The sequence below is a fragment of the Lissotriton vulgaris genome, chromosome 4_1 (assembly GCF_964263255.1).
Source record: "Lissotriton vulgaris chromosome 4_1, aLisVul1.2, whole genome shotgun sequence".
NCBI lineage: Eukaryota > Metazoa > Chordata > Amphibia > Caudata > Salamandridae > Lissotriton > Lissotriton vulgaris.
The window spans coordinates 736658909-736679689 of record NC_141691.1 but is presented as its reverse complement, the minus strand read 5'-3'; the positions used below and the strand labels follow the sequence as shown (position 1 = coordinate 736679689).

The following is a 20781-nucleotide window of genomic DNA, read 5'->3' as shown; positions in this document are numbered from 1 at the left end:
TCGGTCTCACAACAAAAAAAATACATTTCGGGTTTGAAACTCGAAACACAAGTTAATTAAATTACATTGACTAGACCTAGAAAGGTTAAAATTCCTCCGTACATAAAACGTATAATCATTGTAGATTAACATTCGTTTTGGTTCTAAGGGGAAGCAATCTCTAGATGAATCAACCATTTCTGAAATCTCTTTTTTTTTAAATCAGCGAATATAAAAACAGTGCGAAGATGGGGAGCTTCGGGAAGTGGGCCACAAATCCTTGCAAAATTGCTAGCCCACATATCCTTTTACAGAAAGTATGTGTCGAAATGGATGGGCTGGATCGAAGCCAGAGACAGCAGCCAATCAGGGTGATCTAAATATGAACTACTTCAATTTGGCTGAAAGGCTGCCCGCTAAAACTGCTGAAACAGCCTGCCGTTTCAGCATTTCTGACTGGCTGTTATTCAACAAATTAGAATAAGGGTATTTACACTGCTCTGAATGGCTACTTTAGATCATATCTGATTATCCAGAAGTAGCATGGCTCTCCCATTTTGCAGTCCATGGAGGTGCTGAATGTTTGAACACCTTTTTACTTATTTTGGGCACGAAGTCTGTCCTTTTTTTCCCTTGCCCAACACTGAAGTGAATTTTGGCAGCTTTCCAGAAAGAATTCTGCTTCACGGTTAGACAAAAAAGTAAGTTCAGATATACGTGCAGTTCGGAAAAAGGGTGTGCCACCTCTAAATAAGGGGAACAATAAATGTGATTGGTGTATTGCTTGACATAAGGTGCCTTCCAGTCCATCACTCGTTTGCCGCCATGCCACCTCAGAGAGCAATCAGCCACCTACAAATCTACCTTGGTTCTTCTCAAGTAGAAACAGCCCGGGCGAATTGTTTGGCTAGGCCTCCACTGAACAGTAACACACGAGACCCCAGAATAATAATTTCATTCTATTTGAGCCTTGCCAATAAAGGCGCAGCTTTAGTCCTATGCCATAGTGAGCACCAGACCCATTTCTGGGTATGCCCATCGCTCTTATGGAGCTGCACTGAGGAAAACTAAAAAAGTAATAGGTGGAACGCTTGCATTCATCTCAACCACCACCTTTAATTACTTCATTTGCCCAACATGCCACCTCAGACGAGAACTAGCAACATGCAAATCAGCCTTGGTCCTGCTCCTGCATTCCAGAGTATGCAGCCCAGAGTAAATAACTCTGCAACTGGGCAAAGTGTACCCTCTTCGCACTTGACTATCAGGATAACGAGGGCAAGCAAAGACTTCTCAGGGCAGTAGTGTGTGTGGTACAAAAGCTCAGAGCTCAGCAACTATCGGGTACACAGCACTGGCTCAGCTCAGGTGCACTTCATTCAACCACCCACCAGTTCAAATTGCTTTGTAAAGAGTTAATAACGTCTTAGTTTATGTGGTGGACCTCCATCTGCTATTTAGTGTCTCTTTCACACAGAGTTGTGAAGCCCTGCGGTTGCCTATGTGTGGGAGTGTCCGTCTAGGTAGGTGTAGCAGTGCAGCAGTCCTGCTCCTGTAGCAGCAGCTTCTAAGCTGCCGGACTACCGCCTTGCTTGTAAGTTGCATACCTCATGGATTTCAGTGCGGCAGCTCTGGTCTTCGGCAGTTGTGACCTGCTTAGGATGGGTGTAGACGGGACACTGCCATAGCAAGTGCAACCTTCAGGCCAATATAGACCTAGTGTATGACTTTAGCAGTTGTGCCCTCTGGGTCAATCAGGGTATACATTTCAGAGTTGAGGGAGTCCTCAGGCTCAAAGGTTGGTAGCACAGCACCAGTCTCCCTGCTATGATGGGATGCCAATGTCACCCAAGTCTTGACTTCTGTAGAAGGCTTGAAGTGGTTCACGACCAGGGCCTTTTTAGAAAGAACAGGAGACCCATTTTCCATGCACCGTGCTCCACTCCCTGGTTATTTCCCACACTGGGTAAGGCTTCTCCTGGACTGTCTCTTCTCATGCAGAGACAGGCTTACTCCAATGACCTCTTAGCAAGCAGGCAGGCAGGGTTATAGGGCTTGGGCGGACTTTCAGCCCCTCCAGCAGAAAGTGCAGAATTCAGGTGATGTGGACTCACCTAAGAGAGACTGGATGCCCTGCAGGCAGTAGCCCAAGTCATAGAGCAGTCCCTAGGAGTACTCTGTGGAGCACTCTCTGCCTTGAACACAAAACAGACCTAAAATCTCCCCTCTGTGACCCACTATCACTTATGTAAATGTACATTTAATCATTAATGATTACAGTCTATAGTAACCATTCCTGTACTCCACTACAACATCAAGAATCCACCTAGAAATTGCATTTATAAAAATATTGTTTCTGTTAGACCTTTCAGCCTTAGGGTGGTCTTCCCAAAACGTTTTGCCTTTCTCCTACATTTTTTGCTGATATCGTTTTTGCTGGCCTTAGCACTCTGTGCACTTTACCACTGCTAACTCGTGCTAAACTACTCGTGTTCACTCCTTAAACTGTGGTAACATTGGCTTATCCACAAATGGCATATTTAATTTACTTATAAGTCACAAGTGAAAAGCTACTACATGTACCCTGGGCCTGCAAATTAAATGCTACAAGTGGGGATGCAGCACTTATTGTGCCACCCACTTAAGCAGCCCTTTAAACATGTCTCAGGCCTGCCATTGCAGCCTAGGAGTGCAGTTTTACACTGCCATTTTGACCTGGCAAAATAACCCTTCTGCCAGGCCCAAACCTTCCTTGTTAATACATATAAAGGTCACCCAAAGGGTAGGCCCTGCACAGCCCAGAAGGCAGGCTGCAACGTATTTAAAACATTGGACATGTACTTTTAAGCTTTACATGTCCTGGTACTGAAAAAATCAAATCAAACAATTTGTTTTTCACTATTGCGAGGCCTACTTCTCTCATAGGATAACATTGGAGCTACCTTATTACATTTAATAATCTGTAACTTTCAAATGATACAGGTAACCAGTTCATGTTTAGTGTATTTGGAACTGGAATGAAAAATACTCTCTTTTGGTAAACTCTGATTTTAAATGACAATTTTGAAAATGCCACTTTTAGGACATTGTCATTTTCCTGCTTTGCCTATTTAGTACCTATAGGCGGTCTCTGGGTCACACAGCTGGGTGTAGCTGACAGTTGGGCTTTGCAGATTCTCCTAGACAACCACACCAAATAGAGACCTTAGGTTTGCCTGAATGGGCCATCACTGGCAGGATCGGAGGGTGGAGCTGTTCACAGCCCTATTAACACTGGAATAGACTGTGTCCTGCCTTCACATAAAAGGGCTGAATACCCCCTGTATCTAGTCTGGAAACAGGGCAGGGAATGTAGGAAACCTGTGGAGTTCAAAGGGAAACCTCTAGAAGCTTCTCCCAGGTGTAAATATTGGACCTTAGACACCAACTAGACCTGTGGTTACTATGTCAGGAAGGACTGCTGTGCTGCCTGAAAGGACTGCCACTCTGCTCGACTGCTGCTCTGAAGGACTGCTGCTCCGAAGGACTGCTGCCCTGCTGTGCTGACCTGCTGTCTGCTACTCTCTTGCTTGGGTGAGAAGGACTGGACCTGCATCTGTTGAACCCAGGACTCTAAAATGACTCTAAGGATTAGTTGGCTGGCGTCCTGACTTAAGGCTCAGGAACAGAAGGGTACAACAACCTTGAATCCAGCACCTAGACATTGCCATCTGTGAATCCTACCCTGTCAAGTGGTGTCACCCTCAATCCTAGACCCTTGAAAGTGGGACTGAAGGATCTTTCGGCAGCCTCCAAGCCGAGTATAAAGTGTCACTTGCACAGCAGCTTCTCTCGGTTTTGCTCTTGGTCTGTCCCGCACTGTCTGCTCTATCCACCGGAACCAGAATCTCAGTCGCCAATACTAATGATGATATGGTTATTGTTAACTGTTGTGATACCTGTTCTAATGGTAACTAATAATCAAAATAACACAAATACTAGTGAACGAATGAATGCATTTACTAAAAGAACTACTACTGCAAGTTTAGAGCAAATGGATGAGAGCATGTATCATCATGATAAATCAAATAGTCATTCGTCATTAAATGTATTCACTAAACTCCTTTACTAATATGTCAATATGATGGATGTGAGTGATTCTTATGTTTGCATGAAATGACCTACGTCTGTCTCAGAGGGCGTGACATATCACCATCTTCCATTAACATATGGTGTGTCATGTTGTGTTCAGTCTGTTTTATATAACAGGCAAGTTGCAGTATTATTTCTCGAATATGGATTTAGCCGTTTCAGAAATCCCTATTCGAAGGAATATGAACCCAGCGCTCAGTAACAATTGCTCATAAGAATAGTTTAACTTGTATTCTGCGTGATGAAGAAAAAGATTTTCTAAATTTGGTAGAGAAGAGAAGGCAGGATTTCCAAAAGAATGCTTTAAGCAGAAGTCACATGCATCGCCATGGGGTAATCAGGAGGGGGACTATAAGAAAGGAGAGACTCATGCCCCAATGTCCCTAGACTTGTCGAAATTTGGGAAATTCTGTCTACGTAGACTAAAAACAGATTATAACAATATATTCATTGGTTCCAGTGAATGTGAACATACCTTCCTAATCATGGGGGGATGGGGACTAAAAGGGGGAACTGATCCTGTTTTTCCAGGGATTCATTACGCGTGTGGTAAAAATGCTTATTATAGGTTACCTGCACAATTGTATGGTAGTAGTTACTTTGGAATAGTATTTCCAAAAGTGTATCACATAGATAAGAACAATAGAATCAATGAAGTATGTCAGGGATTAAAGAGAAGTAAAAGAACAAGTTTTTCAGAAATAGTAGGTGACATTCAGTGCATTGATACCATCAGTTGGAGTCGTACTGAATTCATATAAAATACGTAAATTGTCAACAGTAGTTGATCGGCTATCGACAGATACTGCTGGAGGATTCTTCATGATTAATTCTGAAAGTGTTGCAATTAGATCTATGGTTTTGCAGAATCGACTTGCCCTTGACATTTTATTGGCAAAAGAGGGTGAGTCGGTGGCATGTTGAAGATTCAACACTGCTTTTCATATATCCCAGACAAAAGTAAAGGTATTGAGGGATTTATTAAGAACATTACAAAGATTCATGAAGATTTTACCCTACTGGAGTTTGAATGTGTTTGGAAAAGACTAAGTAAAAATATTTCCACTATCGGTAGTTGGTTTTCTACTTTTGGGAGCAGTCTATTTGAGTAAATACTAATCCATGTAATCTCAATAGCATTAGTAATTCTGATGATAATGATGACCTATAAGTGTACCAAGAGTAAGATGAGAACAAGAGTGGTGACTGAAATAAAGAATAAGAGGATGGTGAAAAAGGGAAGAAATAGAGTTAGAGGAAATGAAGGGAATTCTATATGATAAAAATGAAAGAATTAGATATTAAAGGAAAGATTGAAGGATTTGTAGAAAAATATTAAGACACTAAAATTGGATAAATAAAGTTGGCACTTGGTAATGATGGGTATTTTATGATTGCTCAAAAATGCCATCAGAGGGGGGATTGATGGAGAAAGGTTTTAAGAAAACGAAACTTGCTCGGAGAAACCCCTCATTAAATTTTACTAACAGTTAAAAGCTGTAGAATGAGACAAAACTAATATACACCAGACACAGACACGCGGGAGAAAAGCTTTATGTATGTTTAATTAACATGGAATAAATGCAACATGACTAAAACTTGTTTTAAATTAGGAATATGCTTTGCGCATGTGCAGACTTGAATTACGTAGGAGTAACGTGACTAACAAGCTTTGAGAGGAAAAGAACTCTCACGCATGCACAAGAATGAGTAAAATGTGGTTGTGAGGAACCACATGCCCGGCATCTGCTTGCTTGAACTCAGAAGAAAGCTACTATTATTTATGCTTTTGCTCAAGAGAATAATAACACGGGATAGGGGAGAAGTGGGTGGTGAACAGTGAGAACTATATATTTGAGAAATTAACATCAGTTTACGATTACTTTATTGATAGTGTACATTTGGGCCTGCCATCGTACATAACCGAAAGAAAATGGCGCTGGATGAAATGAGAGCCGCACATGCTCAGTGGATTCGTAATGTGACCCGATGACCCAAAAGCTGAATGACTGCCAAAGAGCAAGGACAGAAGACATGGGAAAACGGAGATGAGAATCCTTTGTCAATGGAGCTTGTATAAAAAGTTACAAATATTGCAACAATACATGAAGAAATGGAGAGAGCAGGCGGGGAAGATTCAGATCCAAATGACAGCCTGATTAGATTAGAAGATTCTGGAAGAACATCGAGGAGGGAGCGAGTGTAAGAGAGGAATGCAAGCAAGTGCGTCGGGTTTATAGAGAAGTCTAGTAAGTATCTGTCCTGTCCTATAATCGTTGCCTCCTGATCCTAATTTAGGGGACCCCCACCAGTCCTTTGGCCAAATGGTTGGTTTTTCAGTACTTCTTTAGGTAATTATCATTTTTTTTCTCAAATTTGCATATTTCTTTGCAAATGTATTTTACCTATATGCCTTTTGTCTCTACATCTATCCACTCTTTTGCATTTTGATTTGTTGAATGAATTCTGTGATAATGAATGTTCTTGCTAAATGAATTTTTCTCTCCCATGATAAGAATGATGGTGCTTGCACTGTGAATCTGTAAATGAGCGTTCAATTTTATGACTGAATTCTTAGATAAAGCCTATGAATCTTACTCTGAGTCTGTGGTTATTTTACTGAGATCTGTGGATTAGTTAAATAGTTGTTAATATCACCATCAACTAACTCAACTAATGGTCCATCGACCAGAGGAAAGAGTGTTGATTCGTGAAGATTAGTTAGACATTGAGTGTTATTTCCAACTAATATGTTTTCTCAGAGAACCAACTAATCAGAACTTAAGTGAAATATAAAACCTGATTTCTCCAGCGGATTAGCCAGGGAGTTTGAATAAAACCTTCGAAAAAAAGTGAATATGGGTCCATTGAAATTCCTGGTTTAGTGAATTTTCCAACCTTGGCCTTCCGCTGGATCAACATTACAGTATGTTGCCTTTTTGAACATAAACAAGTCATAACACTTTAACAGACTTTCTGTAACTTATATTGTAAAACTACTCAACAAGCTACAACTTACAACAAATAACAGCCAATTAATTACATAGGCGAAACCTAATGCCTTTACCAATGCTTGTTAAGGTAGCTGCCTCTGGGCTGCAGCGTGGTTAGCTAAATTACGTTCCTGTAGTTTAGTTTTGCTTGAATTAGAGCATTTTCCCATTGATAACACGACATGCATAAGAGGAATACAGCAACAACAACACTAGACTTCTCAGTATTCATTTTTTTAAATTTACATTTATTATATATAAAACAAAATCATGAACATCTTCATGCGTATGGACCAGACTAATGTAACTGTTATTTCATGTAGGTATAATATGCAGTGATCCCCAACATTTAAAAAACTCTAAATCATTAATATATAACAATCTTCCCAAAGTAGACATTGAAATACATGAAGAACGAAAATGGAAAATAAAACATCAAAAAGGACAACCAGTATGACATTTTTAGAGAATCCATCAACAATCTCATAAAAATCTAAGGGAAATAATTCTTACCTGTTGGTAGCACCGCTACACAATTATCTTGGTCTACTTTAGTGTTGTATGAAAGGGCATAGAACGAACCTACAATAAATAAAATTGAGTAAAAGGTAAAAATGTAACAGTACCGTTAAAGGACTATATAATTATACTGTAACAGGGCAAACTGTCTACTAGTGTTGTTAAAAAAAAAAGTAAAATGATCTGCTAACAGAATTCCATCTGCCCACCGAGACGTGTACAGGGTGCCCCACCAACATAGACAACTTTTATGAAGCTCCACTATCCTCCATCAGCAGAGGATGACCCTGTCACACAGTCAGAGGCTGCTCCACATGTCCTCGCTGCAATTCCCAAGTAACTTGTTGAAGCAATGAGGGGTGACAAAACAGCTTTTCAGGTCTCTCAACAGAGCGCATAGGTACTCTCCAAACACAGTTTAGAAGCTGCTCCCTTCTATGCATGAGTGTAGTTTACTATTAACTTCATAATAACAGCAGCTCACTTATTTCCTATTGTGCTGATTCCTCGCATGACTGAGTTCATTCATCATTGCTCCTAGAATCTCAATTGCTAATTGTTTCCTGTAAATGTTGCCTCATGCCCTTCTCCAAAGAAGTGAAAACAGTCGCAAAAGAGAACAAGCAATAGGTCCAGCGCTGGCCGCCAGACTTTTAGCAATTCTTGTTTTGTCATTGTGTTTGTAATCCTTTATTGTTGGAAATATCCAGGCACTCATCAATCAAAAAAAAAAGCATTGGTTAAAGGCAAACATTTTGTTTTGGTCTCGAAAACGCACATATTGCCCTATGGCAAGGATGCCTGTCACCCCCTCCCAACACAATCCCCAAGGATGGGAAGACGGACACAGTTCTTGAACTTTTGGAAGGCGGGAGGGAGTTGCCCTCCCGGCCGTATTTATTAAAATATGAAACAAAATTAAAACATTAAAATAACAGTTTCATATCATGTACAATTTTTCATTTATGACATTACGATGCAGACATGCTTATTGGCTAACCTTAACAAATCTCTAATACAAAGGTTCTCCTAGCCGAGTCTAGACATCCTGCAAATGCATACTTTCGAAATAAAAATTGTACATCCTAGCATTATGGGCCAACGGCAAGGTCGTAACCGGTGTCAGATCCCCAATACCAGAACTCCCCCCTCACTTGTGAGGGGTGGGCGCACAGAGGACTGTACCTCTGTGCCAACTTCCAATTTCCCTTGTCTTAGCGGGGGCCGCTTATTTAACTCAACGCCATCTTAATGGTCGTCCGAGGACTCGTGTGAGGTGTCTAGAAGGTAGCGTAGATCCCCCTCCCACCCCACACTGCTTACCACATCCGCCGTCGCGGATGTCCTGGCCCCGGGAAATTCGTAGGAGGGGCATGTAGCCGCCTCCTCCCCTGGGAGGGGCCTATGACCGCCTTCCCTTTAGGCGACCCCATACTTAGTGGGTGCCGCCTCCCCGTGTGAGGGGCCAATGGCCACCTCCCCCCGGGCGCTCCCATCCATAATGGGTGGCGCCCCCCCTCTAGGGATCTTGAAATTACTGCTCACCGATCATGACCTTACCGCCACAGGCCGGATAGTTGACCGGCTATCCGGACCCCCCACAAACTCCTACTAAAGGTCATGTGTTTTCAAACCCCTTAACCATGCTATGAAGTCTCCTATGAGTAAGACATTCCCCTCCCGGGACAAATGGACCCCATCTTCGAGATACATGTGGTCCCCCCGAATACATCCATGCGGAATACAATGCAACTGTCCTGAGCGAAACAACCTACTAAGTTTGTTATTGACTTTCTTTACTGAATGATTCAAAGCTGTTACAGAGAGGGCCCCCCGCCACACCTTCCTGGGAATCATGTGTGACCATGCTATTGTGCACCCCGGAATCCTTCTCGCCAACCAACTAACAGTGGATAGAACTCGCTCAAGTAGTACTCGCCGACCGAGTGTCACCAAATCATTGCCTCCCAGGTGTACTATGATTACAGACGGCGGTGACCTTGTCCGCCCTAACAGTCCCTCAACAAAACATTGAAATTGGTCAATACAGAGCCCGCCCCTTCCGTGGAAGGTCACCCTGTACCCGTATTCCCCAGCCACGTGAATCATGTCACCTGCTTTGAATGCATCCCCGGCACGCCTCACGTATGAGTGGCCAACGACCCACACCACTCTTTCCCCAGCCGGTGATCTTTGACCGCTGGTCCCCAGGTGTCGGGTCGACTGCACAGTCCGCCCCGCATAGCATGCTCGCGAAACTGTAAACCAAACAGAAAACAAGAAGCGTGAGTGCATGACATTGGCTTCACAACATGTGCAACCGCACATACCTTTTATAACAGTTCGAGGACCATCGTCCCAATTGTTTCACCTTTTCCACACTCAGACCCCTGGCCGTAGCCTCTGTAGCAGCCCCTATCCGAAAGGAATGGGTCCCAAAATCGCTCGGGTCCAAGCCCGCTGCCGCGATTGCCATTGTTAGCACCCGCTGACACTGAAACCTAGTCAGTGGGGTGGCGTCGGTGTGTCTCAGCAAGCTTCCCCCCCATGTTACCGCCCTTTGCGCTAAATATTCCTCAACGCATTTCACCGGGCACATGGGGGACCCTCGCATGCGCTGGACAACAATACTGTCCCCGATAGCACCCAGATCGGTCTTGAACCTGGCTATTGTGACTACCATTGAATCACCCTTGATCAGAATGTGTTCTCGACACAGACCTCCCCCCGTATCCTGCTTATTTTTTGCCACCAGCTCGCTCACCCGCATAGCCCCATGGAATGCTAATGCGAAAGCGGCCCGGAACAGTACTGCCTCGGACTGGGATGAACATGTCGCAGGGAGTACGGACATCAACAGGGACAACCTTTCTAGCCCAATCGGGTGCCTCTCGTCTACTCTATGACCCTCGAGGCGTTGCCACCCTCGCAGTGCCTTCTTTACCAGAAAGGACGATGTGGGGTCCTTGATGCCATGCGCCTGCGCCATGAATGCAATGGCGGCCCGGTGCCTATTGGCCGTTGCCGCTGATCGGCCTGCCTTGTGAAGTGCTACTAGAAACTTCAGGACATACTCCTCCTGCCCCCAATTATCCCCTCCTGCTGGACCCAAAAATGCCCAATAGGAACGAAACGCTCCTTCGTATGCCTTCCTTGTCCTGGGGGCTAGGCTTGCTCCCACGAGGTCCTGTAATCCGGGGCACCGAGTAACCAGAGAGCTTCGGGAAATGGTGCCGCCACCAGGTCCGCGGAAGGTAGATAACCCCTGAAGGCCTGCATGTGGGAACGAGAGAGCGCATCAGCCGCCTGGTTCAGTATACCCGGCACGTGTCTTGCCCTAAACTGAACGTTCAGTCTCATACACAGTAGTACAATTTCCTTCAGTAATTTCAATATCCACTTGCAGCGTGCTGCCTGATTATTTAAACATTCGACTACGGTCATGTTGTCGGACCAAAACACCACTGTGCGATCACGAAACTCATATGGCCATGCCTTCAGGGCCACAAAAATGGGGAACAACTCAAGAAACCCAATGTTACCTGTGAGCCCACTGGTGTGCCACCATGTCGGCCATGTTTTTGCCAACCATCGATTACCGAAGATGGCGTCAAATCCCACACTCCCTGCCGAGTCGGTCCACAAACCCAGCTCCTTCGAGGATGCTGGTGGCTTGCTCCACACGACTCGACCGTTGAAATCTGCCAGAAATGCCAACCATATGCGCATATCCTGGCGAACCTCTGCAGACAGTCTTGTGCGGTGGTGCCCTTCCTTGAGACCGACCATGGCTTGTGCAATAGAGCGGGAAAAGGGGCGAGCCATTGGTATCACTCTAAGGGCAAAGTTAAGCTGTCCCACTGCTTGCTGTAACTGATGGAGAGTTACTTTTTCTTTGCTAATGCACAGTTCTAGAGAGGCCCTGAATTTCACCACTTTTTCCTTGGGCAAACGGAAGCATCCCTTCACAGAATCGAGCTCAATTCCAAGAAACTCGAGTGAAGTCGATGGCCCCACCGTCTTCCCTGGTGCCAATGGCACACTAAACTGCATCATGAGAGTGCAAAATTCTCGTAAGGCATGTGCACATTCCGTGTCACCGGCTGGCCCCAAGAACAAAAAATCATCTAGGTAGTGCATAACCTGGGTATAGCCCGTGGCCCTGGTGAATGCCCATTGCAAAAAACAACTGAATTTCTCAAAATAAGCACAAGAGATGGAGTAACCCATTGGCATACATCTATCCATGTAATAGCGTCCCTGAAAAACAAAACCTAACAGACGCTGAACCTGTGGGTGTACCGGGAGCAACCGGAACGCTGACTCAATATCCGATTTAGCCATCAGCGCTCCGGGCCCCAGGCGATTCAACATGGCGACGGCCTCATCGAAGGATGCGTACCGCACCGAACAGATTCCTGGATCAATCGCATCGTTTACAGAAAGACCCCTAGGAGCCGACAAGTTATGAATTAACCTAAACTCACCTGGGTCCTTCTTGGGGACTACTCCCAATGGTGAACAAATGAAATTAGTGACTGGCGGGTGCCTATATGGGCCAGCAACCCGGCCACGGGCAACCTCTTTTGCAATCTTACTCTCCACCACTGCCGTATGCTGCTGAACCGACAGTTGGTATTTACACCGTGATTCCCCCCCGAAAATCCCCCGCCGGGATGTGGAAACCATACGAGAAGCCGTCTCGCAACACCCCAGCGGAGACATGATCAGGGTATTCATTTAGCCAGGGGATCATTGCCATGATATCTACGGGGGTAGGTAGCGGTACCCCATGGTCGACATTAGACCTGTTTGGCCCCTCCTCTACCCCCTGTATCACCATTCTTGGCTCTGCACGAACTCTCAGGGTGTGAAGAGTGTCCGCACCCTGCACACTCATGCCTGAACTTACATGTCCCTTGTGGCCTCGTGCACTTGCCTGTGTTAAAGTTCCAACAAACCCCTTTTTTACCCCCGTTCCCACCACTCCTTGGTTGGTGGTCACCAGCGGCGCCAGCTCGAAAGGGCGCCGCCGAATGATGGCGGGAGGGCGCCGACCCATTCCCGCCAAGCGAAGACGACTTTGTTGCGCCCGGCAGGAGCTGCTTCTGCCAAGAGATGGAGTCGAAACAATCCCACGTCAGAGATGAATCGTGCTCCTTGGCCTTACGAAACTTACTATCATAACCCAACCATTCATTGCCTTCATAGGTTTCATAGAAATCCATTATACGTGTCTGATAGCAGGCCAATTCGGTCAACACCTCGGGCTTACGTTCCCCCATGATCGCAGTGAACATTGCAAATGCCCTGGCCCAATTTGAGATCGTCTCATCCACCCTGAATCCCGCCATTTTTGCACGCCACACGCTCGGGTGCAACAAATCCTTCTGACTTTTAACATGCTCCACCTCGTGGTGGTCAGTCAAGAGAGAAAACATATTCACATACTTATCAGCCCAAATCAATTCTTTCGTGGCCAGCGGGATATGTTGGACCACCCTTTCCCTTCTTGAGGGTAACGCTCCCTCCCTCGCCATTGGCAATGGCTGCTTACCCGAATCCGTAGCTGGTCCTGCTGCTGTTCCAACGCCAGACGCCGGTCGTTCTGAGGGAACCTGTGGGGAGACAAGACGGAGATTCGCCTTCGCAGCATCTCTCGATTGCCGCAACTGCTTCATTAGTAACCTGCCCTCTTCGGCCGTGTCTCCTGATGCCGTAGCACCTTCAGTATTTTTGACGAGCCATGCGGCCAACTGGGCGGCCAACTCCGGAGGCATATCCTCCTTGTTAGTGGGCGAAACTACAACCGGAATCGGTTGGCCTGCGTCCGGGATCGGAACCGGGGCCTCCACTGGACTTACCGGGCTTGCCGGGGGTGACTCGGGAACTGGGGCCTCCCCCCCTGCCGCCCTATTCCTGGCCCGTTTACCTCTCCCAGCGGGGACTACTCCCGTCAATGCTGGCCCGATTACTTTCTTCGGTCTGCCCGTATTGTTCATAGCCGCCATCTGTTTTTTCATGTTCGCCATATCCTTCATTAGCATGCGAAGCATCTGCTCAGTCCCTGCCTTCTTTCCGGCCTTCTTGCCAGGCATCGTTATCGGATATTCGATACTTGATGCTCACGAGGTCCTGGATCCGAGGGTACGGAGTTGCTGAAAGAGAAACACAAAATTACAAGTTCTCAAAAATGGCTCCTTGTTCCGTCGAGGGCTCGCGTGCAACGAGGGGGTGCAGCTTCCAAGCACAGGAACAAGAGGATGCTTCTTTGGATTGTTGCTCCTTTTATTCTTCTTCGGGAGGGCGTGTACCCTCCTCCGGTCTGCCTACAGGGCGTGGCCAACGGTGTAGGTGTCTAGGACAACCCCTCTTGGGCGGGAAAAGGCGCGCCCCGGCTACGCCGCTTCGGGCATACCAGCCGAGACACGCCTCCCGCCCAAAATGGTTTCCCGGGGGGGATCCGGGCCCCCTACCATACGTTCAGGGGGACCGAGTGGTCGCCCCTTTCCATTCACATTGGACTGAAGGGAACTGCTGTGTGTGTGGATGTGCTCCTTGTGAAATGGCAGGAAGCCACAACTCATAGTGAGGTCAGCCAATGGCTGAAGTGGCCTGCCACATTACCCCTTAATGCATGCTGGAGTGGGTGGAAGAAAAACGTGAATGACACATTCACAGACTAATGGATGAAGTTTGGCTGAAAACCACTACGAGTAACTATGTTATACACATAATCTATTAAAATTTAAAATCAAAAGGCCTTGGCTAACACAGACTTTTAAAAAACGATCAGTCTGGCATTGGCTGCCGGTACCTAGAAAGAAAGAAAGAAAGAAAGAAAGAAAGAAAGAAAGAAAGAAAGAAAGAAAGAAAGAAAGAAAGAAAGAAAGAAAGAAAGAAAGAAAGAAAGAAAGAGGAAGGAAGAAAGAATGTGAAAAAAAGCAGGAAGGTGCAAAAGAAAGGTGGAAGGAAGGATAGAAATAGAAAGGCGTGAAAGAAAGCAATAAAGAGCACGGCAATAGAAAAAGAAAGAGCAGACAACAGAAAAAGAAAGATCAAGGCAACAGATAAAGAAAGTGCACGGCAAGAAAAAAGAAAGAGCACAGCAATAGAAAAAGAAAGAGAAAGGCAATAGAAAAAGAAAGAGCAAGGTAAGAAAAAGAAACAAAGAAAGAAAAAAGAAAGGAAAGGGGAAATTAAAAAACAAAGGAAAGAAAGAAAGAATGAGGAAAGAATGAAAAATGTAAGAAAAAGAACGAAAAAGAATGAAAGAATAAAGGGAATAGTTAAACAAAGGAAGAAACAGATGGGGAAAAAATTAAAGGAAAGAAAGGGGAAAGTATGAGGTAAGAAAGACATAAGAAGGAGGATAGAAAAAAAGGAAGAGAAAAAAAAAGAAATAAGAAAAGAAAGAGGAAGGAAGGGAAGAGCTAAGGAAGGAAAGAAGGACTAAAGGAAAGAAGGAGGAAAGAATGAAGAAAGAAAGCAGGAAAGAAAGATGAAAGAAAGAATGAAGCAAAGAATGAAGAAAAAGAAAGAATGAAGGAGAGAAGGAAAGAAGGTAGGAAAGAAAGAAAAAGGAAAGAAACGAAGAAAGGGGACCATGAAAGAAAGAAGAAATGAAGGAAATAGAGGCAAAAAGAGAAAGAGAAAGAGAAACGAAATAAGCAAAGAAAGAAAGAGGAAGGAAAGAAAGAAGACAGGAATGATAGGCAAATGGGTGCACAGATAGAGCACCCTCATGAGCTTATTTTCAGAGTTTATGTAGCTGCAATGGTGTGAAAAATGCACAAGTCAGATAAACAAATGCCACTTCAAAATGAATATACAACAGCACTGTCCTCTGCTCACATCTGGTAGAAAGTCTCCTGCTAGAACACCAGGCTCTAAACACAAAGGCCACACTAAAGCGTTAATAAAGTAAAAAGAAAAACACTGGCACTGAAGGGAATTGCACCTTGTGATCGGGATGTGCTCCCTGTGTAAGGGCTAAATGCAGACATTCAAACTGAAATTAGTCAGTGGCTGAAGAAGGCTGGTCCATTGTTGTATGCTGCAGTGGGTGCAAACAAAATATGAATGACTGAAACAACAGACCAATGGATAAAGAAAGGGGTCTGAAAGCACCTTTCAGCAAGTTTATTACACACATGTTAGTAAATTAAAAGGTCTTGGCTAACACAGACCTAAAAAGAATGCTGGATCTGTCAGACTACAGTGAGCTCAGGAGGGTTAGATTACTTTAAAATTATAGCAGTGGGGACACTCTAGCCATCACATATATGTTCAAAGGACTCAAATTCTCCCACCTAAACGAGCAGTTTCTTAATCTGTTTAGCAATGGAAACACAAGGCAATTAAATCCTACATTTACTTGGCAACCGATTCCTTATAGAAATCCAATTACCTAAGAGGACTCAATTTTTACATATTTTTGAACTAGCCTCCATCCACAGTGTTCCTTTGCTGTATAAACCACTCAACTACCAAAATAACTTGAGTGACTACAGAACCTTCTTTGAAAAAATCTGGTTAATCAATAATGGTTATGGCCTTGAGGTTGATGAAGAAAAAGAAAGTCCCCTTGACTTACCATAAAGATGGTAATTGTTAATCAAATGGTGCCCCCAACCTATTTTTGAGAATACCAATCTCACAATGGATCAAAACCTGACGGCTTAATGTATGGCCACACAATAAAGCAATTAATACATATCACATAGAATAAATAATAATTACTCGAATTTAAGACACGACAGTCATAAGTGTTGGCCACACAATAAAGCAATTAATACATATCACATAGAATAAATAATAATTACTCGAATTTAAGACACGACAGTCAGAAGTGTTATAAAAAAAATATATATATCTGTTTTATTCAAAGAAGAAAAATTCTCACAAGAATTTTGAAAACATTTTCACTAGATTAAAACCGTATAAAATCAAAGCATATATTCACAAAAAGAGACAATAATGGCTAAAATGTTCACAAGAAAAGGGGTCGACGCAGCGTTTCGGTTGGAAAGATTTATGAACAACCTTCTTCAGGACCAGATCTGAAATTATATGTTTCTTCCACATTGATCATAGAAGAACAGGGGCCTGATTGTGCATTCCGGGTTCGGTTGTACTGATTGGTTTAAGTATCCTCAGTATGATTGGAGGAATTCTGGTATCTTCTGTTCATTAGAATTGTGACTGGCGCTCTGGAAATAGGAGCCACCGATATTATTTAGCAGTAGTTGCCAGATTTAGTTGACTGGCATTTGATTCACAAACGCTCTTTCAATTGGCGTTCTTTGCTCAAATGTGTGTTTGAGTCTGAGAGATTTTTCACATTATCTGTATCATTGTATTCGGCCACCCTGCTCCTATTCCGGCGGCGTATCGGGGGTTCTGTTTTGCGGTAAAGGTTGAGGTTGATGAACAGCCCAATTAGTCAATCCATTGGACTAATTTTGACTCACTCTTTGATGAGCATCTAAGAGCAGACTCTCTCCCTAGTTGGTGCGGAGGTATTCAGAAAACTGCTCCTTGGAATAAAACTCTTCTTTAATATTATTTGTTTCCAACAGAAGAGCATGGGCCAAAACAATACAGTACACACCGCATTAGATATTTGCCAAGAAGTCTTCTGCAGCTTCTTTATCAGACGTATAAAATAAAACTTTCTTCCCAACCCTTCCAAATAATTCTCAGTCGCCCATTTAGTGGGGAATTCAGGACCTTTCCACCAGGGATTTAAAGGCGATGGGCCTGATTTCTAAAAGGTCAATAAAACACCTACAACAGCCCTGCTTTTCCAATTAAATTAGGATCGCAATAACCATGCGGCAAAATTTAAGCAAAAGAGTTTTGTAATTTATTGAAATTCCAAAATGTGTGGAATCCAACTTATAAGAAGATCATGTCTCTCATCAAAGCTCCAATTAAATTTGGAAGATACATTCCTAAGAGGTACCATTTTGTTACCCTTCAAAAGTATCCAGGAAAACCTTACACCATGTAAGGTTGGTCTCGAGCACTCCTTAGAGCGACGCAGTAGCTAAATTTCAATGAGGTGAAAAAACAAACGTAGCAATTTTTCTTTTTCAAGTTGATGGCAACTTCAATTCAGTCGGTAATGCAATCATATTACGTCATATGATAAACCATCCATTAGTGAATCAATCGATTATAGGACATCAATAGAAATAATGGTCAATTATCCATCATTATTACTTTATACGTTGAACAATGCGTCCCCGATGCAATATGATTAAATTACCGACTGAATTAAAGTTGCCATCAACTTGAAAAAGAAAAATTTCTACGTTTGTTTTTTTACCTCATTGAAATTTAGCGACTGCGTCGCTCTAAGGAGTGCTCGAGACCAAACATACACGGTGTAAGGTTTTCCTGGATACTATTTCGTATAGCACCTCTCGGCACAGGAGGTGAACATCTCGAGCACCCTAAATCACGAAAAATTCGTATTACTGATTCAAATTTGAATATATTGGGAGTGCAGCAGTTCCAATTCCTTTATCACCCTTCAAAAGTAGCCACCAGCTTATGTGTGAATAATGAAAGGACAGCTTTCTTCTGACTTTAAGCTTTTTTCACACCCTGGAGCTTTAAGAAGAAGGTAAGGTCCTTTTACATCACATAAATCTAGCAACATCAAAGTTTCAACACTTGTCCTGAAAAGGCAATTTTATTCCTTCGCAAAATAGAATCATGTTCTAGAATTTGTGACAGATTTTATTAAATTAAATTCAATTTATTACAATTATTTAACAATGTTTTTATTGGTTTTCAAAATAGAATTATACAGATAAGGGAATTTTCCTACCGTGTACATTATACATTTTCTCCTTTTAAACTAGCAATGTTTTCACGGAAATGCTGGCTAAGCACAAAGTATTCAGCCCAGTTGTTGAAGGCCTACGTGACAAAGAGAGTAAGTACAGGTGGAGACATCTCTTCAGGATCTCCAGGTCTGCCTGGGTCCGAAAGCAACAATCTGTTTTATAGGAGGAAGCCCAGAGACCGATGTGGCTGACTTCCAAGGACAAGTGGAGACCCTTCTATGCCCCAAGCCAGGGCAACCAATATCTAATAAGACAAATGGCAGAGGGGGTAGGCATTTGAGCATCTCGAAGAGGCTGAGTAAGGCCAAGACTATGGCTAGCAGGGAAGGGGTGAATCAACACCTCCAATGACAAGGCAGTCAATCAGATGTCCAAAATTGGGGTACAGGGTTTTTGGAGGGAGGTGGTGGCAATAGGAACCCCCAGCTGATGAGTTTCACAAGACAGGGGCAGGCAGTTGCATACATAGGAATTCACCAAGGGCTTTCAAAATCGTCAACAAACTGGACACGCCCTTTTTAACTTTAATCCATGTCAGAGCATGGCAGAGCTTATATGATCAAGTTACAATGTCAGTGGGCTGAATGCTCTAGGTAAATAACTGCATATTCTTAAAGCACTGCACAAGTCCAAGGCACATGCAGGCTTCCTGCAGGCAAACAAAACTAGAATTTGCTCGTGGCAGTTCATGCAGTGATACCTCTCCTCGAGAATGAAGGCAGCGGAAGGGTACGGATTCCCATGAACCATAGGCTAGTATTAGTGGCAACTTCCACCAAATAGAACAAGGATGGGAGACAAGTGCCAATGAGCACAGGAACCCTAACTAAACAAGCCTTGCAAGTTATGGCGGAATTTGCCTTTGCCACGGGTCCTCTGATAATAGGAGGGGACCTCAATATCGTGCCTGATGCTTAAGGTTATAAACCCACCAGATTGGGGGTGGCGTGTACACCAAAGGATAGGCTCTGATTAGAGGAGTTGGGCAGGTGGACACATTGACTTTATACACACCTTTTGGGTTGACTATTTGCATTACTTAGTGGCCTACAAAACCTATGCAAGAATAGGTGCACCTAGTCATATCACTTTGAAGAAAACTCTGGCCTAGGCTTACTTCAGTGTGGAGTCAGCCCCGGGCACTGGAGACAGATAGAGCTAACTTCATTTTGGCAAGAATGGGAGCACGGCTCCCACGAGTGGGGTAAAAAAAAGCCAGCAGGCTTTTGGCTAACAAATTACAAGCATCCCATCTCACTCCATCATAGTATAGGTGCAACATAGTGGGAGCAGGATGTTCATGATAGAAGAAGGAAAATCTCAGGGTTTTCATTCTTACTATCAAACCCTATACATGACATCCCTACACAGTATGCAACAAGGGAGGAGAATGTGCACTCGGTACGGTTGCCTAAATTAAGTGGAGAGATGGTAGAGGCTCCCGAAGCCCCTATAACCGAAGACAAGGTAATAAGAGTGATTCATCGCTTGAAACTGCATAAGAACTCAGATGCAGATGGCTTTGCGGTCATGTTCTATACACTCATTGCCCCACTGCTGGTCAGACCATTAGCAGAACTTTTCAATGACTTTCAAGGATCCGAAGAGGTTACAACATCTATAAGAGAGCCCATGGGTCTGTACTTCTCAATAGAACCCCACCCTATGTTGTTCATACTGACCCAAATTATGGCATAATATGTATACCAAGATTTTCTGGGTATACTGACAGGTAGACTGGACAGAGCGCTCCCATAACCGATACATATGAACCAGATATTTTTTGTGAGGAGCTGAAAATGTAGCAACAATACAAAGACAGCCTTGAAAATTATCAAAATAGTTTGCCTTAGAAGGAGAGAGGCTGTGTTACTCTCTATTCTAAAAAAGCTTTTGACAGAAACTATTGAGACACACTGCCTGACATCCTAAAGATGTTTGATTTTGAAATGTGATAAGTAAGCTGGGTATCGGTCAACTACCAAAATCCTATCGCAACGATTAGAGTAAATGGTAATGGGACAGGATACAAAGCCATTAGGAGGGGTACACAGCAGGAGTGCCCCCTCTCCCCGCTTTGCTCTGTCCCTGTGGTTGAGCGCGTTTCACAGTGATATTCTACTCATGGAGTTGGAACAGAGGGAAAATTGGAAAGCTTCAGGAATGTGTCAGGTTTCTGTATTAATCTTAGTAAATCAGAAGGGCTAATGATAGCTGATGGCAATCAACTAGTCAGAAAGCCACAGGTGATTACACCATTTTGTTGGTCATCGGCGGCATGGTGCAGTGTGTGGGGATCA

The 20781-nt window shown here is 43.9% G+C and overlaps 1 protein-coding gene across 5 annotated transcripts in view; it reads right to left on the bottom strand.

Annotated features, from left to right (window-relative positions):
• Positions 1–20781, bottom strand: part of RPP40 (ribonuclease P/MRP subunit p40) — a 498013-nt gene that overhangs the window by 265977 nt on the left and 211255 nt on the right. For all 5 annotated transcript variants that reach the window (XM_086965034.1, XM_086965035.1, XM_086965036.1 and 2 more), the window contains one exon: positions 7617–7685. In XM_086965034.1, coding sequence (XP_086821160.1) covers positions 7617–7685 — 69 coding nt within the window. The remainder of the gene's footprint in view (positions 1–7616; positions 7686–20781) is intronic.